At 51.3% G+C, this 24695-nt stretch overlaps 1 protein-coding gene across 1 annotated transcript; it reads left to right on the forward strand.

Moving 5' to 3' along the window:
* The first annotated feature begins 340 nt into the window (after positions 1 to 340).
* Positions 341 to 10425, forward strand: LOC100481480 (SEC14-like protein 3). The gene is made up of 12 exons (XM_002915564.4): positions 341 to 456; positions 1462 to 1537; positions 1803 to 1846; positions 1980 to 2039; positions 3093 to 3281; positions 4231 to 4326; positions 4973 to 5033; positions 6197 to 6280; positions 7819 to 7925; positions 8334 to 8473; positions 8568 to 8737; positions 9583 to 10425. The coding sequence occupies exons 1-12, from the start codon at positions 403 to 405 to the stop codon at positions 9702 to 9704; spliced, it is 1203 nt and encodes a 400-aa protein (XP_002915610.1). The 5' UTR covers positions 341 to 402; the 3' UTR covers positions 9705 to 10425.
* The last annotated feature ends 14270 nt before the right edge of the window (positions 10426 to 24695 follow it).

Consider the following 24695-nt stretch of genomic DNA (forward strand, 5'->3'; position numbering starts at 1 on the left):
TTGCAGAACCCTAGGTGTGGGGACTCTTCATTAGGGAAATGGGGAGATTGATAATGGGAGAGAAAGAGTGCCTACAGGGGTTATCCTCATTCCTCCTGAAATCCCCCTCTTTTCTGGAGGCCTGGAATCAGGGGTGAGGGTTTTACAGGCACTCAGCCTGGGCTCCCATGCCCTCTGGCATGCCTTCTTGTGCCTGCCTGCCCCCCAGACCTGTCCCAGAGCCAAGCATGGGACCTCACTTAATCCCAATTATGTAACGTGCGATCCAACAGTTGGCCAAGAAGGAGGTGCCTGGAGCCACACCCAGGAGTGGGGGCAAAAGGCCCCAGCTGGGTAGGGCCACAGATCAGGCTTGGTGTCTGCCTGTAGTGGCCCCCACTCCTCCAGCCTCACCCAGACACCATGAGTGGCCGAGTTGGAGACCTGAGCCCCAAGCAGGCGGAGACCCTAGCCAAGGTGAGAGCCCCTTTCCCTGGAGCCCCAGAAGAAAAGGGCTGAAGAGAGGGGGGAGGGGTGGCCGGAACCCTGCCCCACTCTGTTGGTTCAGCATGTTTTTGACATTTTCTCTTTACTGTCACCTCACCCAGGGTCATGTTCCACAGCAGCCAGTGATATCAGCTCTGTCCAGGGCAGAGGTTGAGGGAGAAGTACCGCATCCAAGCAATAACAGTGTGTGTTTTAGATCAAATTTGACTTCTCGTGTGAGAGCCAGAACCAGAGAGCTTTACCCAACGACTGCCTCCTCCCCATCCTTCCCTGGCCCTTTAGGTGGGAACTGAAGGATGCTAATGGTCTACCCTCTGACTCTATTCCCCCTCCTTTCCCGGGACCCTAAAAAATGACCTGTCTGTTAGAGTGAGAGAGAGCAGGGTGTGTTGTCACCCCCACAGCTGATGGGGAAGAGAATATGTAATCACTAACCATGCTTTTGTAGAAAATGGGATGAAAGAAGGCAGAAGCCTCAGTAGGCTGACACACAGAAGGAATTATGAATGCCCTCATACTCCAATCCACTTACCCACCTCCTATCCACTTACCCACCCACCCCCACTCATTTACCCTTTCTTTCATCCACCCTCCCACACAACCCACCCATCCATCTATCCACCCCCCCTTCTGTCTATTAACCCACCAGTCTGTCCTTCCTCTACTCACCCATCTCTTCCTCCTTTCATCCTTTGGTTTCTCCTTCCTTCTTTTTCCATCCACTCACTGACTCATCCATCCAAACATTCATCCATCCATTCTTCTTTCTATCAATTTACTCAGGATGTATCCTTCTTTCCATTCATCTGCCCATCTATCCATATACCCATCTCTCATCCTATCCATCCATCCACCCATCCTTCCACCATCATGGGCCAGACTGCATGTGGAAGAGAAGGGGTGATGAAAACAGTTATTGAGTCTGGGGGTCAAGGTTCAGTGCAAAGCCACTTTAACGAGCATCTCCCTTTCCAGTTCCGAGAAAATGTGCAGGACGTATTGCCCGCCCTGCCCAATCCTGATGACTATTTCCTTCTGCGCTGGCTCCGAGGTGAGGGCAGAGGTGGGGGAGATCAGGGTGAGGGGCAGTGAAAGGGGCCTGGTCCCAACTGCTCCGGAACAACTCCTGGTTCTCAGGATCCAATCACACCACCTTGCTTCACATGTTCAGATCCAGGGGAGGGGAGGATGCAGGGAAGTAAGGTCCTACGCAGGCTCCCAGTGCCATGCATAGCTCCTCACAGCCCAGGACCAGGACAAAGTGACTACAAGGCAGCCTCTCTTCTGCCTCACACCTTCCTTCCATCTTTACACAGCTCGGAATTTTGACCTGCAGAAATCAGAGGCCATGCTCCGCAAGGTGAGACCTGTCCACCCCTGGAAATTTGAGAAGGGTTTTGTGGGGGGCAATCCGCACCTCAAACCCCCATCTCTATTCCCTCTTTGGAGGTCCTGGGAGCCCAAGAGGGCCTTACCTCTCCTCTCCCTTTCAGTACATGGAGTTCCGGAAGTCCATGGACATTGACCACATCCTTGACTGGCAGCCCCCAGAGGTGAGCCAACACCCCATCCCCCACCACACACCCCAGTCTTTTACAGACATAGCATTCAAGCAGCCTCTGGGTCACTGGGGAGCATGAGTAAAGGGCAGCAAGCCCGAGAGGCCTATGGAACTGCCCACAGGCCTACAGGCACCTCTCCTCTAATAATTATGAGTATTTCCTGGGTGCTTATGAGGTCCTGGTCTCAGTTAAAACTTTACCTGCCTGAACTCATTTAGTCATCACAACTCAGCGAGGTGGGCACAATTTTCCCCATTTTACAGATGAGGACACTGAGGTCCAGCAAAGGTTAAGCATGCTTCCCAAAGTCCCACAGCCCCAGCGTTGAGCTGGGATTTGAATTCATGAAACTGGTTCTTTACCACCACAGTTAGCTTGTGCCTCTGAGCCCTCACCCCTAGGGCCTTACTCAAAGCATCCTGTCCGCGTGGGAAAGAAAATTAGCCCACCAAGTTGTTGGAGAGAATAGTCCCACCACTGGCACTTTAGTAAAGCAATGGGCATAGATTCATTTGTAGAGCATAAACTCTGGGCCAGGCACTGTGCTTTGCCAACATGATATTGGGGACTTTTCCTAAGGGAGGGATTATCCAAACCATTTTACAGAAGAGGAAGTGGCATGGGACTCAGAGAGGTAGTGTCACTTGTTCAAGGATGCACAGCAAGGAAGCAGTTGTGTCTCTATTTGAACCAGGTATGTTGACCCTCAGAAGTCATGTTTTCCATCACTAAGCCCAACTTCTCTCAATGGAAAGGACGTGGGAGATGTTGGGGGGGCAGAATTAAGGAGTCCAGAGGCCTTCAGCCAGGCCCAGCTGAGGCCTGGCTCTGCCATGTACTCATGCTAAGCAAGGCCCTCCCTTCAGGGTCCCTTAGTTTTCTCACCTGGACAATAGTGCCACCCTTCAAGGAAGGAACAGTGCTTGTACCATGCTGTGGGTAGGCTTGGACCAGCCAGGTCAGCCTAGTCTGGGGGTCTCATAATGCCAAGGTGCCTAATGGCAAGGTGCCTAATACCAAGTACTGTGTGTCTCTCACGCCCAGGTGATCCAGAAGTACATGCCTGGAGGCCTGTGTGGCTATGACCGGGACGGCTGCCCGGTGTGGTACGACATCATTGGGCCGCTTGACCCAAAGGGCCTGCTCTTCTCGGTCACCAAGCAGGACCTGCTTAAGACCAAGATGAGGGACTGCGAGCGCATCCTGCATGAGTGTGACCTGCAGACAGAGCGGGTAAGGCCCAGGCTGAGCGGTGGGGGAGGGGGGGCAGCTGGGTGCAGGTGAGGCTGCCAGGAGACATAGTCCCAAGAACACTCTGTGCTCTCTGCTATCACAGTCAGAGGACTCTGGGGTCAAACTATCTCAGCAGCTCTGCTGTGTCCTAGCTGTGTGGTTTTGGAGAGTCATGTCACCTCTCTGAGCCTATTCCTTACCTACAGAACAAGAATAATAATGAATAACGGTTGCAAAGATTAAATGAGATAATGCAAATGTATGGCCCAGCACACAGAGCCTCATGCATGTTTCTCAACGTACTAGTTACTGTTAATCCCTCTGTGTCTTTGCCCCTACTGCTCCTTCTGTTTGGATAACTCTACCCTCCAGCACACCGCTACCTCCCACACTTCCCTTGGCTTTCTCCCTTCTATCGTTCAGGTCCCAAACTTAGAGGTCACCTTCTCTGAGGTCCTTGTCTGGGTTAAAGTGTGTCTCCACAGCTCCTGGTGCAGTTTATTTGCAGCACTTACCTCAAGACTTATAGTGACCTGCTTGCTTGTCAGTCTCTCCAAGCAGACTGTGAATCCTTTGAGGACAAGAGTATTATATGTTATACTTGCCATGTCTGGCACAAAATATGTGCTTAATAAATATCAATGGGCAAACAGAGAGATGAATGGATGATTGAATTGTAGTATGAATGGATGGATGGGTGAATTGATGGATGGGTGGGCCAATTAATGGATGAATAGACAAATGGATGGATGGATGGATGGATAGATAGGTGGATGGATGGGTAGGTGCATGTGTGGGTAAATGCATTCAGTTTTGTCCACTTGTTTCTCTGAGGACAGAGTAGGGGACTGGGAGAATCATTGAGGGGTCATATGCTAGGGTCACCATGTCCTAAGTTCTGAGTCTGCACCCTGAACTTTGGGACTGGTCTTTGCTTTTGTCCTTGCAGCTGGGGAAGAAGATTGAGACCATTGTGATGATATTTGACTGTGAGGGCCTGGGACTGAAGCACTTCTGGAAACCTCTGGTGGAAGTGTACCAAGAGGTGAGGAGAGGGCCTCCTGGGTAATCCCTGCTTTCCTTAATGATGAGCGTGGTCTACCGTGATCTTTTTGCTCACTAAGAGCCAGGATTTGGTAAGAGGGGGTGGACTTCCTGGGCTCCGGCACAGCAACTCAGGACCCAAAGGGCCTTAATGTGTTTCCCAAAAGAAAAGCCTCAGAGGCAACACTGCACTGAGACCGTAGAGGCTACCTTCTGCCAAACCTTCCCAGCTCTGTCATCCCTAGCTCTGTGACTCCAGCAAGTCACTTCATGCCCCCATGCTTCAGTTTCCTCCCCTACAAAATGGGAATACTGATATTCTGCATCTCAAAGGGATGTTGGGATATTCCAGTGGGTTGATATATAAAGTATGTACACAGTGCTTGACAAATTATGAACATTTAATAAACAATGGTCATTATTATTGCTATACTACTATTACTTTAAGATTTACTCTGAAAATGATTATTATTAGAGTGTGGTTGTAATAGTCTGAAGTGAGAAACTCTCCTCCAGAGGCCAGTGGAGGTGATGGAAATAAAGGAATCCCTCCTTAGCCCTTTGGACACTCCAGAGGGGAGATTGCAAAGGCGATGGGGGTTGGAGATGAGATGTGGGCTCTGATGGGATCTTTCTTGGTTCCACAGTTCTTTGGCCTCCTAGAAGAGAATTACCCGGAGACCCTGAAGTTCATGCTCATTGTGAAAGGTGTGTGACAAATGACTTCACTTTTTTGTGCCTCTGTTTCCTTGTTTGTACCCTGGGAACAATAAAAGTGCCTTCTTCCCAGGGTAATAGTGAGGCAGGTTGGTTGCTTGACTGCATGCAAATCCCTCAGAGTGCCTGAAACAAAGTAAATGTTTCATCAATAGTAATTTCTATGGTTGGCCTTACTGCAAGAAGAGGTAGTTCCAATACTAGCTCTTCCAGGAATCCTCTCTCATTTCTCCCACCCATGTTGATCTCTCCATTCCCAAACTGCCTGTGGCACTGACAGCTGGAGCAGCCAAATCTGGCCTTTCCTGTCTGCTGCCTTCTGGAGGTCTCTTGTTGTCTTGTGTGTGTTCATCCTGGTTTTTTCCTGAGTTGTCTGCTCCTTGAAGGCAGGGTCTCTGATTTTCCACTTCTGTTGTATCCTTCACAGGCCTGGAACCATGTGGACGCTTAGTAGGTATTTGTGTTGAGTGGGTTGATGGATAGAAGGATGGATGGATGTTTGATGGTTGGCTGGTTAATTGGTTGGTTGGTTGATTATTTGGATAGTTGGTTGTCTAGTTTACTGGCCAGTTGGTTGACTGTCTAGATGAATGGTGGTTGGTTGGATAGTTAGTTGGTCAGTTAATTAGTTGGTTGGTTGATTTAATGGATAGTTGTTAGCTTGGTTGACTGATTGAATGACCAGCTGGCATTTTGGTTGGGTGCTAAGTGAGGAGCCAGTTGGCAGATTGGTTAGTTGGCTGGCTGATTTGTCATTTGGCTGAATCTCGGATGGTTGGCTGGCTGCAGAAGGCAGTTGACTGTGTGGTTAGCTGGTTGCTTAATAGGCTGATGGGTTTTCTGGTTGGCTGATTTTTTAGTTGGTTGTATGATTATTTGGTAGGTTGGCTGACTGGTTGGTAGTCTGATTGGTGGGCTGATTAGAGGGTAAATTGATTGGCCATTTTGTTGGTTGGTTGATAGATTGGATGATTGACGGGGTGGCTGGTTAGTTGGCTGCTTGTTGGCTGGTTGACCAGTTGTGGGGATGGTTTGGTGGGTGCAGGACATTTTCCAATTCATGACTCCTCCATATTATTGGCTATGAATATTATGAAGAGAGTGTCCCAATGGAATAATTTTCTTCTCCATTATCTTTGTTTGTATCTCTCCAGCCACCAAACTGTTCCCTGTGGGCTACAACCTCATGAAGCCCTTCCTGAGTGAAGACACTCGCAGAAAAATTGTAGTATTGGGAAGTAAGTAATTCTAGCTCTATCCCCTGAGCTTTGTGTTACCTAGAGTCAGAAATTCCTCCCCAAAAGTGAGGTGAAATGTGTTTTACACTACAGAATCTATCCAGTTATCTCTGCCTCATTCCATGTCATTGGTGACTGAGGCCTCACAGCTTCCTCCTTGTATCAGTTTCAGTTTGGTTGATAGTCAACCTCTGGGCTATAGGCCTCATTTTCCTTTCAATACTCATCACCTCAGTGCTTCTAAAGGCAACTTGGGCTAAGGAGGATGAGGAAGAACAGCAGGAAGAGAAGATGTGATTCAGAGAAGGAAGGGTCAACAAGAAGGGACTGGATAAGTAAATAATAATGCATCCATTTGATGAATTATTGGAAAAGCATGAAAAATGATTTGATGCCAAGGGAAATGTTATTAAGTTTTTAAAAAGCAGATTATAAAGTGGTGTGGATATTACCATCTTCTTTGTAAAAACAAAAATATATTGCTAGAAGAAATTGCAACAAAATGTTGATTTGTGGATGGCAAGAAATTAAGTGGTTTTTTAATTTTATTTTTTGTATTTTTTCTGTTTTCTAAGGTTTTATAATAACATGTATTACTTTTATAAGTAGAAAAATCATTGTTTTTAAAAATGGTAAGGAAAAGGGAAGAAAGAAGAGAAATAGTTCTTAAACTCAAGCCAATGACCTTGAACTTGGAGACAACTTCTTGCAAGCAGAATGGTCAGATCATCAAATCAGGAGATCTGAGGATCTGGGCGGGTAGAATCTTACAAATCCTTGCTTTCTTTCTCTTTGTGATGTTTGAGTCTCTGCCTCTGCCCCGTTCCACTGGGATAGAGAGCTAGGTGGATCACAAGGTAGCCCCCCCAAATCCCGGAGCAGTGTGGGTAATGGCACAGTTCAGGTCCAAGTCCAGGGCTCTGTCCTATTTGGTGGCACACAGGGCCCTGTGCATTTGGCCCTGGTATGCCAGGCATTGTGGTCTTTGCTTTTATCCCACTGGTAGCAAGGAATATCCCATGGCCACAGTGGGGCTGGGGGTGGGCAGGGGAGATAGTTTGGATTGGTCATAAGACCCAGAATACTTACAGCTTTGCAAAGGGCATGAAGAACAGTAATGAGCATTATGGCTTTAGTGATTAAGCAGCACAGAAGGGGATGGTCCATTCAAAGGCCCATCCCCCACCAAGAGGTCTGTCTTGAGTATGCCACTTACATGCTGTATGGCCCCTAACAAAGTCCTTGACCTCAAAGGCTTTAAAGTGTCCTTGAGACAATTAGATGATTCTTACCTTCACTACTCAGGACTAGAAGACCCTCAAAAAATGTGCAAACCCATCAGCTCAAAGGAAACATTTTTCCATAGCAATGCAATGATGAAAGACACTTCCTGCAGCCTGAGGCCTGGGAGGCTGGGGAATTGGCTCTGGTAGCCTAGTCCCTGTGGGTTTTCCCCAAGCTCAGGCCCCCCTGGTGGGAAGGGGGGTTGACAAGTCCCCACCATGCTGATAACAACCTTTTAACCCTTCTGCCCACAGGCAACTGGAAGGAAGGTTTGCTGAAACTCATCAGTCCTGAGGAACTGCCCGCTCAGTTTGGAGGGACTCTGACTGACCCAGATGGGAACCCTAAATGTTTAACTAAGGTACAAAGGGCCCTAGACAGGGGAGGGGAGAGGAGAGGAGGAGAGCTGAGTTCCTTTCTCACCCACTCATTCATTCCACAAATGTCTATGGAGAGACCCCTGTGAGCCAGGTATTGAACTAGACAGTCCCACTCTTATCACTGGGCTCTCAGCAGCTGTGCAGTCAAACAAGAAATAAGGAAAATTTGACTCTGTGGGATGAGTTGGAAGGGGAAGTTTCCAGAGAAGGCCTTGACCCTGGAGGGTCAGGGAAGACTTTCTGGGGGTGGGGGATAGGGAGAGGACAGGGTGAGCAGGATACTTCCAGAATACAGTGAAAGCATCTCAGGCAGGAGAAACAGCATGAAATAGCACAAGGAACGCAATGGTCAAAAGAGGGAAGCTGCCCATTCTGTCCTGTGTCTGCAGATCAACTATGGTGGGGAGATCCCCAAGTCAATGTACGTGCGGGACCAAGTGAAGACTCAGTATGAGCACTCAGTGCAGATCAATCGTGGCTCCTCACACCAGGTGGAATATGAAATTCTGTTCCCAGGCTGTGTCCTCAGGTAAGGGCCAGGACACCAATCCATCTTTGGCTGGTCTTACACCCTCACGGTCCCATCAGACTGAGCAGCAACTTGTCCCCCTCCCGCCCACCAGGTGGCAGTTCTCCTCTGATGGTGCAGACATTGGCTTTGGGGTTTTCCTGAAGACCAAGATGGGGGAGCGGCAGAGAGCCGGGGAAATGACAGAAGTACTCCCCAGCCAGCGTTACAATGCCCACATGGTGCCTGAGGATGGGAGCCTCACCTGCTCAGAAGCTGGTGTCTGTAAGTCTACCCTGGCTGAGCCTCAGCTGTGGAAGCCTGGAACCACCTGTCCCATGGTTTAGAGAAGGAAACAGAGGGGTAGTAACTCCCCCCACCGCAGGAACATACAGCCTAGGTTAGTGCCATTCATCCACACAGTTGGTCATTCAGGCTACACTCTCAAGCATTTATTACACACCAAGTGCAAGCGACATACAGGCCTTGAAGAGGCTGAGAGCACTTGGGCCACAGGACACAGGCAAGGGACAATAAGGCAGGTGCAACATTTCCCAGGAAGAAACTGGGGGTCTGAGAAGTAAATCAGCTTGTCCAGAGCCACACAGCTGAATGTGATGCCAAGATCCCACCTCAGCCTCATAGTAGCTGCATAACTCTGGGCAAAGTCTTACCAATCTGGACCCTTGGCTTGTTCACCTGTGAAGCAGAGGTTACAACCTCTGGTTCTTGGGCGGTTGTGAGGAAGGAGAGGGTACGCACTGGCCTCACCTAGCACCTCACTTTATCCAAGGGGCTGGGAGGCCTTTGACATTCCCAACCGCCCCCGACCCCTATCAGGTAAGTGTCCAGGTATGGAGATAATGGGATGCACTGGCCATTGTTCTCATTGCCAGTTGGTGCAACTAAAGCCAGCTGGGCATGAGCCAAGAGGAGGTCAGTGTCTGTTACAGACGTGGCTTAAGGGTGACAGTTCCCATGGGAAAGGGAACAGGAGTGGGGGAACTTGGCCTAGCTTAGCAAACATAGCAGGTAAGAAACACAGCCTGTCCTCCCACCTCTAGCTGGGGTAGGGACACAGGGAGTGTGAAGCCAGGCCTAACTACCCATCTGTCCATCTATTCCCCCAGATGTCCTGCGCTTTGACAACACTTATAGCTTTGTCCACGCCAAGAAGGTCAGCTTTACTGTGGAGGTGCTGCTCCCAGACGAGGGCATGCAAAAGTATGACAAGGAACTCACCCCTGTCTAGTCAGCTCCCTCACTTCTCTGAGACCCTTGATCCTCTCCTTTCTCTATCTGTATCCTACCACTCTCCCTTCCCTCAGAAATTGATCATTAGTCCTCTTGACTCTGTGAGATTAGTGAGTATAGAAAGAGCTGCCTTGGGGAAGACTTATGTGCTGTGATCAGATCAGGAACGGTATGAGAGCTACAGTTTGGGAGGATGCCAAGATTGCATAAGAGGAAGAAACAAGGTGAAAGCAAGAGGTGATGTCATTGAAATCCAAGAAATCAGAAAATGAATCCTTAGCCTTTGTCCACACTTCTCCTAAGGCATTTGCACGTCTTCGAATTTCTTCCCTATGAGCTATGAGCCACTTGGGTTACAGATATATCTAAATTCTTTTTACTTCTACTCCTTGTACAGTAGATGCTCAATATATACTTGTGAAGTTGAATGAAAGTAGTGAGCAGGTAATTCACAGGTGTGCCGAACAAGAAGGAGATTACCCACAGTAGAATTCAGCACCTTGGACAGAGACCGGGCTGTGGAAGGGGTAGACTCTTGGAGACCCAGGTGATCCAGCCCCCAGGTTTCTGGGAGTAACTGCCCCCTCGGTTAGGTAGGAGGTGCCTACATAAGGCTCTGTCTGACTCAGGGCACACAGCTTTCCCAACCCATCACTCCCTCTTTTACCCGTTTCCCTTGGAACTCACAGCTTATATTTTAAGCAATTAAAGAAACTACTGAAAGCAAAGGAGGTCCTATCTGGCTCTGGCTGCTGCCTGGTAATAATAATTTTAAAGTCTCAGCTATCATCTGGTGAGTGCTTTCTTGCATACCACACATGGTGCCATATGCTTTACAAGTTTTGTTCATTTCACTCTCAAACCTTCCCCTGGGGCCACTAATCATGGCCATCTAGTGGATAAGAAAACTAAGGCTCAGAGAGGTGAAGTCACCCCCAACATCATATAGCTCTTAAGTGGCAGATTCAAGACATAGGGTTTGTTTTTTCTTTACTCCAAAGACATTGCTTTTAATGGTCCATAATACCAATTCCTCAGATCCTACTTTCATAAAGAAGGAGAGAAGGAATGACTTGTTTGTCCTAGATCTTCCAGTAGAAGTGTCTTGGGTGTCACCCTCTCCAATCTCAGTTTGTGGGCAAAGTATATGTGTTATGCCCATTGGGCAGCTGGGGCAATAGAGACCTCCAGTGCTCGATGACATGATGTTTGTCGAAGGAAACTCACAGCAAAATGGACTAGGGCTTTGCTTCTAAGCCTAGCACCCTGTCTACTGTTCACATGGCCTCTGAGAAGCATGACCCCCTGACAGCAACCATGGCTTTGGGTGACTGAGGGAGAAGTTGGGTCTCCAGGACATTTCTGCTCCAAGTCAGGGGCATGGAGATACTGGCTTGAGACCCAGGACCTCTTGCCAGGAGGTACCAAATTACACAGAGAAGGTTGGAGCCAAAGAGCCGGCTGGTCCTTGGGAATGAGCTGTCCAAGACCAGGCTGCTGGTGTGAGCCGGAGTGGGAGGCCTGACTCTGAAACCAATCAAGCAAATGTTCAGCAGTGGTTAGCTCTGTCCATCTGCACTTACGGGTGCAGGATTTTATCTCCATTTTATAGACAGGAAACCAAGCTCCCGAAAGGCACTGGCCTGGTTTCCTTTGGCCTATGGATGGCAGAAATAGCACTGAAGTTCAGGCCACCCTCCCCCACCTGCTCACTCCCACCAAATTCTCATTACCATAGCTACTTGCCAGAATAAGACAGACTGTCGACTCTCAGAGGCGGGGGGCGGGGAGGAGAGGATGAGAGGGTTGTAAGGTATATGGGGGGAAATGCAATATTTGGAACATACTTAAAATTGATTGTTTATCTGAAATTAAAACTTAGTGGGGCATCCTGTATTTTATGTGGCCACCCTACAAGTGAGGGAAAGAGGGAGGGGAGGGGGAAGCGGGAGAGAAAGGGAAGAGGGGGATGGGCTCATTCTCTTGGAAGACTGGGGTAGCACCAGCAGTGCAGGTCACGGGGGGTCCTGGGAGTGGCTGGCTCGGAGTTGATGGTGCAGTGTGGAGGCACAGGGCAGCCTTACCCTTGCTCCTGAGGGAGATGCTGTCACATTGCGGCAGGGTCAAAGGGACGATGAGGAGGTGGACCCTTTGCGCCCATGCAGCACCACAGGATGCCCTCATTTGCCCGGCCTCCTCTGCTGCTGCTCAGAGACCTCACTCTGCACAGAACGGTGCTTGCTACCAGGAGGCGGGGCAGCACCAGGAGCCAAGGCCAGGGCTGAAGCCAAGAACCGGAAAGTGTCCCTCAGCATCTGCTGACGCCCAGCCATGGCCAACTGGCTCCCGCCCTGTTTCCACCATCAGTGGGAAATAGCTGTCCCCAGCTCCCAGCCTCACTCAGGAGCCACGTAGTTCCAGTTCTGAATGTCCAGGAGGAGGGAAGGGGGGAGGGGAAAAGGCACAACTTTGCAACCATGGCTGATGGGCACCCGGATCCAGCAGTGGTCAGCAAGCAGTGTAGGGGCAGGAGGACCAAGGCCCACATGCTCCCTACCGTATGTGAAGGGCAATTACATTTCTGTTCCAACAGCCTAGAAGTGACCAGGAAGGAAAGGTCTTGGCTGCCCTTGATGGCTGCAGGCTGTTTCCCATAAGACGGATCAAATTTGGCAGTCTGGGCCACTTACCATGCAGACCCCAGGCCAGGGCAACCCATGGGCAGAGAACAAGTCAACTGGTGCTAAACAGGCACCTTCCCCAGGAAGCCACTACTGCAGTGGCGTGCATGTTCCAGCAGGGCTTTGGAAACCCTGCACCCCAGGAGGCAGAAGGCTGCATGAGAGAGAAGTGAAGAGCACCCAGTTCACATCATGCAGTTAGGAGGTCATATTTGTCCCCCAACACACACGAGTGCCAGAGAGAGTTAAGGCAAGACCAGAGCACTAGAGAAATTGAAAACTTCATTGTGCATAAGTAAAAGGGTGGGTTAGTTGCCTTCCGAAGGGCCTGCTGCCTCCCAGCTTTCCTTGATGGTAGACTGGGAACATCGTATCAATCTCCTCTTTAGAAGAGGGTTTCTCCATCGCCTCAGCCACTGGCTCCATCTCCTGGGTGTCCTGATCAGCCAGGGTTCCCCTAGGAAGCCAAGGGGACAATGCAGCTGGAAGGCCTTGTCCACCTTCTTCAGGGTCGGCAGGACCCCGATCAGCAGCAGAGTGACCCCGCTGAAGCCCAGCACCATCACCACCAAGTCCTTCAGCATCTTGCAAGAGGCTGGGAAGGAGGAAGCCGGGGAGTGGCTGAGGACTGCCAAGAGGTGCGGGACAGGCCACGCAGGACAGCTGGAGCAGACCTTGAGCCCAGAGTTCTTGAGAGTAGGGAAAGAAAAGCCAGGAACATGTGGGGAAGCAGGGCATGGCTGGGGATGGACAGGGCAGTGAGGTCAGGACCAAGGGCAAGTGTCCATGAACCTGGATGGTGGGGGTGGGGGGGACAAGACCTCTTTGGGTCTAGGCTGCCTCCCAGCCCTGCACCTATCTTTAAACCATGACGTCGGCAACTTCTTGACCTCAGTGGCCCCACAACCACCATATGGGTGTTCCCTTCACCTGGGAACTCTGGGGAAGGAAAGCTGTTCGTTAGCGCTGGCATCTTCCTCCCCTCCCAGCCCCCGGGAGAGACCCAGAACCAGCTAACTCCAAGCAGGTGTGTGTTCAACTACTAAGTGGGGCAGGGGGCAGTGAGGTGTCACGTAACAGGGTTTAAGAGAAAATAACTGAACAACTCAAATATCCGACCCCAAGGTACGGATTCAATTCTAATACCTCCATCCCATGCATAAGGCATCATCAATGTCAAAGAGGTATCTGGCCTACAGAGCTGTCTGGAGAGCATTCCATAAGGTCATAGCATACTATAAAAACTGGACCATTACATTCATGTGTATATACGACAAAAGCTGCCTGGATACGGCTACACTAAGATGTTCATTAACAATGGTTTGCATTGTAGGATAGATCTTTTTGAAGTATCGAAGTTGTCCTGGATGGTTATCTCTGTTTATTGTATTTGCTTGGTGAAGGAGGGCAGGGGAATAAGTTGTTAGTATACCCGTCAGAGGTCCTGGCACCAAGCGGAGCAAGCTGCCTCCTCAAACACCAGGTGACAGAAGAAGCAGTTGCAGGTTACCTGAGGGCCCACAGCCACAATTTCTCCCTGGCCCCTGCCCCCTGACTCACCACTTTGTCTACCCTCCCACCCCAGGGGCTGCGCCCATGGCAGATTCAGTGACATCCATTGGCCACATAAGCCGTGGGCCCCCCAGGAGCCCCTCTAACCTGGTCCTACTCTGGCTTACCATGGCGCCGGCCTCTTTGTGGATGGGAACAGCCGAAGTCCCAGCTGTCACATACAGAGGTCTCCCACTTATCCGCCAGCTGCCAGCTGCCAATTGTCCAGACAGAAAGACCTGCTCAGTCAGGAGGGTGGGGGATGACAGTCTGCCTGGGGGAGAGACCCGCCCTGAAACCCAATTCCAGCATGACCCTATTAGCTGGGTGACACCAGGCCATCCCTTGACCTCTCTGGACCCTCCTCTGCCTGGTTTACCTATACCAGGGAGAGGCCACCTACATTTCCAGGGTAAGGATTTCCCATGGTGCAGATGGAGCATTCGGGTATAGGGCCAGGTGGGGCCTTCCATATCTCCCCACTGCCCAGCTTCCAGGACACGTCATGTATCCCCCACCAGCTGGGCACTGCAGGCAGGAAGCTGGGCCAGCCTGTGAGCCCCCCATCTATTGCAGACCCTTGGAAGGAAAGAAAATCCTTCTGATTTTCCCTTATCCGTGAGTATTTCCTCACTGCAGCTCTGGTTTGGAACAAGAACAGACTGGGGTCCTCGGATACTACAATAGGGCCCTGCTTAACTTACAACTTGGCCTGACTGTGGGTTCTATGTAGCTGTTAACTTTTTTTTTTAAGGTTTTATTTATTTGACAGAGAGAGGGATATAGAGAGAGAACAAGCAGGGGGAGCAGGAGAGGGAGAAGTAGGCTGACTCCCCGCTAAGCAGGGAGCCAGATGCGGGGCTCGATCCCAAGACCCTGGGATCATGACCTGAGCCAAAGGCAGCCATTGAACTGACCGAGCCACCCAGGCGCCCTGTATCTGTAGCCGTTAACTGTCATAGGAGAATACAAAAACATGTCCTTCTATGCGGAGAAACGTGCTTAATATTAAGAGTGAGAGATGGACATGAGTTTACAATGGCACACAGATTCCTATTTTATAAAATACTAACTTAGCATATGCCCAAAGATTGGTGACTCTGCTCTATACATGAATTAAGTAACACTGAGAAGAGCTCTTAAAAGGAAAACAGCGAAGAGTCAAGTGTGGAACATGGCCCTTTATAAATAGACATACACTTAGGAAATTCCAGGGCCATCTTGGGACATCCACCACGCGGTAACAATCATCTCCTGTACATCTCTATGCCCCGTGATGACTGTCTCAGGAAGATCCTTACAAAGGGCGGAAGCTCCAGGTAACCCCAGGCTTTCAGCATCCAGAGGGACAGAAGCCATGGTGCACAGGTTCCCTCACCCATAATCACATCTCTCAAGATTTCTCTGGGGTGAGTGGGCCTTCCCAACCCCCACCTGCAACATGCAATCCTTGTGCCAGGTGTGTTCCCAGACTTGACCTCACGTGTGGAAATGTGAGACCCTGTGGGCCTTGCCTTATGAGCAGAACTCCAGCCAAAAGCAGGGCTGTGGGTACCATTCCAACTCTGGATCCCTATCCCATTGCCATTCTCAGGGGTTAGGGTTGCCAGATAAAATACAGGGTGCCCAGTTAAATCTCTTAGAATTAGTATAAATGGGTCTTGGGCAATATGTGAGACCTATTTATACTAAAAACTTCATTTTTTATTTGAAATTCAAGCTTCACTGGAAATCCTGTGGTTTTATTTGCTAAATTTGAAGACCCTATCGGGAGATCCAGCACCCCTTTCTGGGCTGACCCCCAGCTCTGCCCAAAATAACCCTGGGAAGGGAAGCAGAGTAACAGGAAGAGAGTCCCCAGACCTCCGGCTGGGCCTGAGGAATGGCCCTCACCTCGCTCTCTTCCTCATCATTGTTGAGCATGAAGGCCTCCACACCGAACTGTAGGGTCTCATCCTGGTGGGACCAAGGGCCAGAACTTGGGCCAATTGAGAGACATGTGGGGACAGCCAAGGGGGCCAGAGGGACCTTCAACTCAGAGACTGGCAAGAACAAGTTTCCAGGGAAGCCATGCAGAGGCTCATACTCTGGGACCTTCTTGACCCTTAAAGCCACATTAAAGAATGTTCACCCATTACTAGAGTTTAGAGATGGCTGTGCTTAGCCTGAGCAAAGAGCAGATGTTAGAAAATCAGCCCCGACTGACAAGACTCTAAGGCTGCTATAGCCGCTCAACAGCTTGCACCCTGGCTGGGAAGGACAGCCCAACCTTTGTCAAAGTCACAGCCCAGGTGGACACGTTCAGACCCAGATAAGTTCAAACCAGACACTAAAAAAGGCTGGTCACCAACGAGCAAGTGCAACAAGACAGACCTCTCTACGTGACCACACCAATGGTCCAGCTAAGCAAGACCTCAAGGTAGGGACAAGCCCCCTGCCCTCCCTCTCGCTCCCCCTGCAGCCTCATAGACCCTTGGTTGAAGACGAGGGTGTATATCCTCTGGGAGGATAGGCCCCACCTGGCCCTTTACCGGTATGCTCCATCTGTGCCCACACACTCTTCCACATAGAGTTTCACGGCCCAGTTTGACCCTGGCTGGATGCGGGCTTCAAGAGTCCTCCGTGAGCCTTCTACATAGGGAGGGGGCAAGCCATGTGAGGCAAGAGAGGGAAGAAGGTTATTCCTAGCAAGCAGTCATGGTCACCTCCTAATAAGCATCTACTTCATGCCTGTTAGGTCGCAACCATAATTCTATTTATTCCTCAATGGTCCTAGAAGTGTTTGCTGTACCCATTTTACAGGTGGAATGATGGAGGCTCAGAGAAATGGCTGAACTTCAGTTCTCCTACCCTGGTCTCATCTACCAAGTGGGTGCACACCTGTCCCACCAAGGGCAGAAGACTGAGGCCCGACACAGGATGGTACAGGGGGCCCACACTCTGCCCTTCTTAGGCAATCCTCGGGAGTCCACACTCCACCCCCTCCACAGCTACATACACCAGCCTGAGACTCACTGCACAGTACCTGGAGGGTCACCTGCAGGGGCTGTGGGGTATGGGGTGAGGGTTCCTGGGGCATGGGGGTCCTTTGGAGGGCTCTGCGGGGTCCGTGGCCGGCTGGCTGCAGCAAAACTGTTCACCTCCTGCCCGAGGAGCAGCTGAGGCTGGGTGACTGCAAGGAAGGGGCACCATAGGTCAAGGGGGTCTGGTGGGTCCCCACAGCCAGAATGAAGGGCAAGCCCTGGGCAGGACCCCCTGGCGGAGGTAATGGGGGTGGGAAGACCACGGAGAAGCTGTGAAAGAAGCTTGACCAGCGCTGAGCGTCATCGTAGCTGCCATTAGGGGGAGTTTCACACATGCTCTGCGAACTGCACCACCACCTCTGTTCTACAGATGTGGAAACCGAGGCAGGAAGTCCTGCTACCATCTGCCCATGGCGCTTACATGCAGCTATCAGCTGCAGAACTCAGATTCAAACTCCCAAGCAAGGGCTCTTCTGGAAATATTGAAAGGTTGTTGTTTTTATGTGGCAAGACTCAGAGAATATCAAGTGGCATTAAAATGCAAGCTGAGTTTACCTTTACCCTCTCCCTACCAGAAACGTCTTTTCATCTGCGTGAGCAAGGGCTTAAAAGCACACTCACGCCTGCACGGCCCCCAGTGAATTCTTTTTACCATTTGGGCTTCTGACCACCTTGCCACACTGTCTCTGGAGGGATCATCTCGACCCAGAGGGTCTTGAGCAGAACAAAGACAAGAAAGGAGATTTAGGGTTTTGTGTGTGTGTGTGTGTGTTTAAGATAAGAATTTAAGGCCTTTGTTTAGTGTTTGCTAGGTATTTACTGCATGTCAGACTCTGCCCTAGATGCCGGGGGTGCAGAGTTAGGGCGGGACCCTGCCCCCAAGTTTGGCCTGGCTGGGGAGCCCAAGCTACAAGAAGCAGGACTGTCCTCAAGTCCAGGAGGATCCTGCTCAGCCTAGGACAAGGCTGAAGGCTCCCCAAAAGCAGGGTGAAGGTCAGGGAAGAGGAACGGGTGACCCAGGTTTCTGGTAGCCTCAGCTTTCAGTGGGGGAAGAAACAAGGGACTCCAGGGCTGGAGGCTTTGGGAGGTGAGGCCAAGCGTTGAAAGGCAACCAGGACAGCAACTCACAGGCCGTTAGGAAAGAAGTTCCCTCCTCCGGGTATCCCCAGAATGCCAAGTCTGGCTCCCGCTGCTGCCCAGGCCAGATATCTCCGGACGAGTTATCCTCAAGGAGGCTTACCAGGTGCACTGCTGGCAGGGGGGAGGCTCAGCTCAGGGAGGGCAGGGGGAAGACCACCCACACAGCACTCCAGCTCCTAAGGGACCCTCACTGCCCAGACCTTACCAAGCTGCAGCAAGACCAGAGCAACCCGCAGGAGCCCCCTGGGGGCGGCCATAATGAAAAGAAACATGGCGGGGGACGGGGGGGGGCACACAAGTTTCCTTAAATGGGCCCAGAGGAGGCTGGGGAAGGAACTGCTTCACCTGGAGCCCACATGGCTGAGCTGGGCACAGGCCAAATACTTCCACACTCCCCCACCTGCCTGCCATGCCTCTTGATTTTAGAAAGGACACCAAAGTCCTCCTTACTCATGAGGATTTAATAAGGGTAGTTAAGAGTTAATGCTGATGGAAGGCTTAAAGCACAGTGAGCTTCCTTTTCTCAGCGGTAGGATGGTGATGGCGCTGATTGCATTGGCTCCTACAAAGGTTATGTAACACAAGGTTTAGTGCAGTGCCTGGCATACAGCAAGCGCTCCATCCAGGTTTTCTGTGGGTGTCTTTCATAACTCTTGTCCAAGGGGAGGGGGGAGCGTGATGACGGAGGGTGCCGTACGGCAAGATGATCCTGTCTGGGAGGAAAAGTCGAGAAGCATTCATGGGGCAGATACCATCCGAGCTGGACACTGAGGGCTGGCAACAGAGGAAGATGGTGAGGAGAGGGCACTCCTGGCCGGTGGCATGGCCTGAACAGAGGTGCAGAGGCTAATGCGCAGGGTACATCCAGGGAATGGTGAGGCGTCAGTGGAGGCAGGAATGCAAGTGCAGGGGTGTGTCATGGTGAGAGATGAGGCTGCCAAAGCCTCAAAGCTCCGAATGCCAGGCTGAGGTGTTCAGATTGGATCCTGTGGGCTGTCAGGAGTCATAGAAGGTATCAGAACAGAAGGGCCCTGGGGAGATTCAGCCGCCAGCATAATCAGATCAGAAGAATGTTCCTTTATGCATTGGGCATTCAAGGAGTTCCCAAGATTTTAGTTTGTACAAATAAGACCGCGACAATGACCCTGAGCTGCACACCTTGGGACGATCACCCGATTATTTCCTCTGAATAAATTCTTAGGAGTGGAATCCTTGAAGCATATAATTGGCATAATTTATATCTGGGTTGGTTATCAGGTGGAATACAATCATTTGTCCTTGAAGTACAGGCCTCTTGCCACGTTAATAATAGCCAAAGAATGTGGAGCTCTCTCTGTGAGCCCCGCTCTGGCCGAATGCTTTGTGGGCTATTTCTCCTGTAATCCTGGCAGCAGCTTCAGGAGGTCCTTACAGAGAATTGTAAGGTGAGGAAACCAAGACTCAGAGAGGTTAGGTCACTTGCCCATGGTCACACAGCCTGTGAGTCTGCTGCGCCCCAACTGTGTAGAGAGCCACAGGCTGGAAGTCAGTAGATACAGAATCAGAGCTGGGGTAGGAGAGGAGATTAGGGGAGAGGGAGAGAGGGAAGGTGGAGAAGGTGGGAGGAATGTTGAGTTATCTGGGTGGGCAGGGAGGGGTGGGGGCCAGACTGTGTGAGTTTGGGCCAGCGACTCCAACCCCAGGAAACAGGGACCTAACTACAATGTGACTGTAAAGAGTAAATGAGCCACATCACAGGAAGTGCTTAGCACAGGATTGACCCATAGGAGGAGCGGTTCACTATTTATTCTCAATAATCCTAGAGGCAGTTTGAACCAGCCAACAAGGGCATGGTGGGTAGTGCTGCCTCCTTGTGGTGATTCTGAGCATTGCATGAAGGTGGCCCCTGGGATCCCAACTCCCAGAATGCTCTTGAACAAAGCTTGAGGGGTGGGAAAAGACAAGCCTCCCTGCCCCCAATCCCAACAGGGGTCTGTCCCTCTTCTGAGGAACTATTGGGCTGGAGGAAGCACAGAGGAGGCTCCCAAGCCAGCCCTAAGGGATCAGATGGTACCTTGAGGGGGAAGGAATTAAGTGGGCTATAGTCAGGGGAGGGTGTGTGGGCCTGCAGGAAGCAGTAGGGGAAAGGTTGGAAGGGAGTGTCCCAGTTGGAGGGGACAACAGTGTATGAGAAAACCCAGTCAAGACAAATGCCAGATTCAAGAAACCAAAAAGGACAGAATGGCTGAAATGAAGATTTAGGGTAGGGTGCAAGGGTGGGGTCTAAGGGCTGTGAGAGCCACCACAAGCATCTGGACTCTGTTCTGAACATTTTAAGAAGTGGTGGGCTAGATAGAAAAGCTGGGGGCAGGGTGGGGGGAGACAAGCCAGAGGCTGCTGCCCTCATCCAAGACTGGAGGGGACAGATAGGGCATGTGGAGGCAGAGGAATGGGGCCAGAAGCTACGTGAATGAAAGTGAGTGAGAAGGGCCTGAGCCCAAGCAGCAGGTGCTGGGGTAGCAGCGGGAGGAGGCAACTAGAAGTGAAGGCTCCGGACAAGCAGGGGCTGCGGCCGAGGCCACCTTCCCTTCTCCCTGCCTGGCTGTTTGGGGAGGAGAAAGCAGAGCAGGGCTGAGTGTTACCCATGACCCTGAAGTCTGGGAGGCTTCTGCCAAGTCGCTTGCCCTCTCTGATCCTAGATGTGGGTCTGCACAGGGGCATGGGGCTGTGACCCATCTCCTGGGTTGGCAGGAGCGCCAGAGTAGTGGTGTGACCTATTTCAGGCTACCCAAGAGAAGTCACTAAGCGGAGCTTGAGAAGCTATGCTCCGTTGCCCATAGGAGTTGGGCAGGTCCAGAAACACGGCAGTGGCCCCTTGCCCCACCAGTTGCTCCATCGCAGCCAGACCTAGGCCAGAGGCTTCTCTGGTTATTACGCCAACCAGGCCCTTCACGCTCCGACATGCCGCAGCCACCTTGTGCCAGCCTCTCCCCATTATTTAATTTTTTAAAAAGATTTTATTTATTTATTTGAGAGCGAGAGAGAGAGCATGCCCTGGTTTGCATGGACAGGGGAGGGGCAGGGGGAGAGGGAGAAGCAGACTCCCTGCTGAGCACGGAGCCAGAAGCGGGGCTCAATCCCAGGCCCCAGAGATCATGACCTGAGCCGATGGCACACACTTAACTGACTGAGCCGCCCAGGCGTCCCCCCTGCCCATTATTTAATTTTTACCAATGGCTATGGTTAAAACCATTCCTAGGGGCGCCTGGGAGGCACAGCGGTTAAGCGTCTGCCTTCGGCTCAGGGTGTGATCCCGGCGTTATGGGATCGAGCCCCACATCAGGCTCCTCCGCTATGAGCCTGCTTCTTCCTCTCCCGCTCCCCCCTGCTTGTGTTCCCTCTCTCGCTGGCTGTCTCTATCTCTGTCAAATAAATAAAATCTTTAAAAAAATAAAATAAAACCATTCCTAAAAAGGTAACAATCTCGGTCCTGGCCCCTGTGAGCACCTCTACCACTGGCCCACGGCGAGAGGATGTGCAAAGAAAGCCTCCAGTTGGGCCAGGTCTCAGGCACCAAGAAGAGGCCCCACTTCTGCCTAGAAGGCTGCTGGACCTCTGAGCAAACATTAAAGGAGCAAAGGGAGAAGCACCCTGATTCCGGTGCCCCTACGCAAGCCACGGGTTTGCCCACCGCCCCACTGCTCCAGCCCGAGTTCACACGTGGCAAGCACGAGACCTCATTCCCAGGGGCATCACCTCCCAGGAGCCCCAACACCAGCTCCCGCTCTCAGAAAACGAATTTCCCCCAGCCCCACTTCAGGAAAATCATGAGTGGCATAGTCGTTGCTGAACATCTCTTTCTTGGAAAACTCCAATAGGCGTCGCGGACTCCTTAGACCCCACTGCCTAGGCCTGGAGCTAGACATGCCTGCAAGGCTCTGTGTCCAGAGCCAGTGGCCGTGGGTGAAGATGCAGGCCTAGTATGGACATCAGCACCACCATGAGCAGAGCTCCTGTCGTCGGTGTGAGGGGGCTGGGCAACAGCTTCCACCAGCCAGACTGTGTTGTTGACGTGGAGAGTATGGGAGTATGGGGCTACCTTGTACCTATGTGACCTCAAGCCTCAGTTTCCTCATCTCTAAAATGGGGATGATCTTGTCTACCGCATAGGGGTCTTTTTTTTAAATTTTTTAAAATTTAAATTAGTGTATTATTAGTTTCAGAGGTAGAATAGTGATTCCTCAGTTGTATATAACACCCAGTGCTCATTACATCAAGTGCCCTCCTTAATGCCCATCACCCACTTACCGCATCCCTCCACCACCCCCCTCCAGCAACCCTGTGTGTTTCCAATAGTTAAGAGTCTCTTACGGTTTGTCTCCCTCTTTGATTTCGTCTTATTTTATTTTTCCCTATGATCTTGTTTAGTTTCTTAAATTCCACATGAGTGAAATCATATAATTGTCTTTCTCTGATTGACTTATTTCGCTTAGGATAATACCCTCTAGTTCCATCCACGTTGTTGCAAATGCTAAGACCTCAAATTTTTTAAAAAAGATTATTTATTTATTTATTCGACAGAGAGACAGCCAGCGAGAGAGGGAACACAAGCAGGGGGAGTGGGAGAGGAAGAAGCAGGCTCCTAGCGGAGGAGCCTGATGTGGGGCTCGATCCCAGGACTCTGGGATCACGCCCTGAGCCGAAGGCAGACGCTTAATGACTGCGCTACCCAGGCGCCCCTAAGATCTCAATTTTTGATGGCTGAGTAATATTCCATTGTGTATCTACACCACATCTTCTTCCTCCATTCATCTGTCGATGGACATCTGGGCTCTTTCCATAGTTTGGATACTGTGGACATTGCCATAAACATTGGGGTACCACAGAGGATTCTTGGGAGAATCACGAGGTCATTACAGAAAAAAAGAGAAGCTGTCAGACAACAAAGGGTAGCATTTATTAACAATATATAGTAGACGGCAGTTAGCCTTCTTCAGGATGAGGAGGCTCAGAGGGGTGCATGGCTTTCACAGTGATGGGGTGAGGTCACAGCTAACTTGCCTGCGGTTTCAGGCTTTACTCTGGCAGGCCACGAATAGGGGCCAAGTGGGGGAGGCAGGAAGGGAAGAAGCCAGAACCAGGTTCTGCTGGGATTGCCAGGAGGCCCCTGAACCTGGGGCCCCAGTGTCTCCCACTGGGAAGGGGACCCCAAAAGGGCCTAGGCTCTGGAAAAGGGCTCCCTCACTCACCTCTGTGCCCCCTGGAGTCAGAAGCCTGACTCAATTCAAAGGACCAGATCATTGGGTAGGAAGTCTCCTCAGTGGGCTTCCCAGAGACAGACGAAGACAAAGATAACCCACCAGAAGGCATACAGCCATCCACCCACCCAACCTCTAGACACCTCGAACCTTCTGGTACCTCCTCACTGATGCTGAAAGTTGGGAGAAAATGAAGCTATTTGTCCCAAGGCAAGAAGAGAACATGCTTACACCATGACGTCAGTGACCAAGAGCCTTCTCTGGTAAAGGCACTTACCAGGGTCGTATGACTGGAGCTGAATGGGTCTCCGAGTATCTGTTTAATAAAGATTAGACTAGAAGCTCAAATGTGGCGGATCAAGCTAATGCTCTCACTTTATACTAGGGGAAACTGAGGCCCAGAGGTCAAACATTTGCCTGAGGTCACACATAGTAGGAAGCTCTCCGGAGGCCAGATTCCTCTTTGGTTCTATTGATCAAAAGATACCCTGAGTCGGTCTTCAGGAGCACGACAGTACCTTCCATAGGACCATCCCCCCAATACTGTGAGTGCCTCCTTGGGCCAACTGCCTCCTTTGCCTCAGAACCTACCCCTAACCCCCACTTCTAAAACCAGGAGCCTCCAACCTGCCAGGGTTCTTCGATGGGGGTGATCAGGGGTCTGGGCAGGTAACCTCACAACAGGCACACACACTCTCAGGGTTCATCCAGAAGTCCCCACCTAGAGGGAGGTTGGGGATGGAGATGGGGTAGGACAGAGCCGAGGGGCAACACGGAAGGGGCATCGGGGCTGGTTATGAAGTATGCTCAAGGTTGGCCAAGAGCTAAAGCACTTCCTGTTGAGGAACAGTATGGGGTGGGACGGGAGAGGCTAGGAGACAGGTGACAGGGAAGGACACAAGGGTGTGGCAGAGCCGAGTGCTGAACCCGAAAACACAGAAGCCTGACTCTGGCCAGCAACTCCCAGTTTTAGGGGGATCCCAGAGGGTGGAAGGTAGAGACTAAGTGAGCAGGGAACTGGTGGCAGAGCCCAGATGTCATAGGGATGCAGGTGTGGTCGACCCTGGTGGGGAGATGGGGAGGTGCGGGACTGGAGAGGGGCCTGGAAAAGGAACCCAGCTGCTGTGGGATGAGAAGGGCAGCAGAGAAAGGCCCACCACCAGAGACCCCCAGCCCTCAGACTCACCCAGAGCATGAGCCACAGCCTGAACCCCCATCCTGTCTCACCAGCAGTCCTGCGCGGTCCCTCGGCCCCTGTTAACTCCCCATTCAAGTGCAGGGGGTCTCTCTGGGGAAGGGCTAGCCCCCAAGTCTGCACCCCAGCTGCAAGGGGCATGGCCAGGGTCTCGGCTAGAAC

This window comes from Ailuropoda melanoleuca, chromosome 12 (assembly GCF_002007445.2).
Source record: "Ailuropoda melanoleuca isolate Jingjing chromosome 12, ASM200744v2, whole genome shotgun sequence".
NCBI lineage: Eukaryota > Metazoa > Chordata > Mammalia > Carnivora > Ursidae > Ailuropoda > Ailuropoda melanoleuca.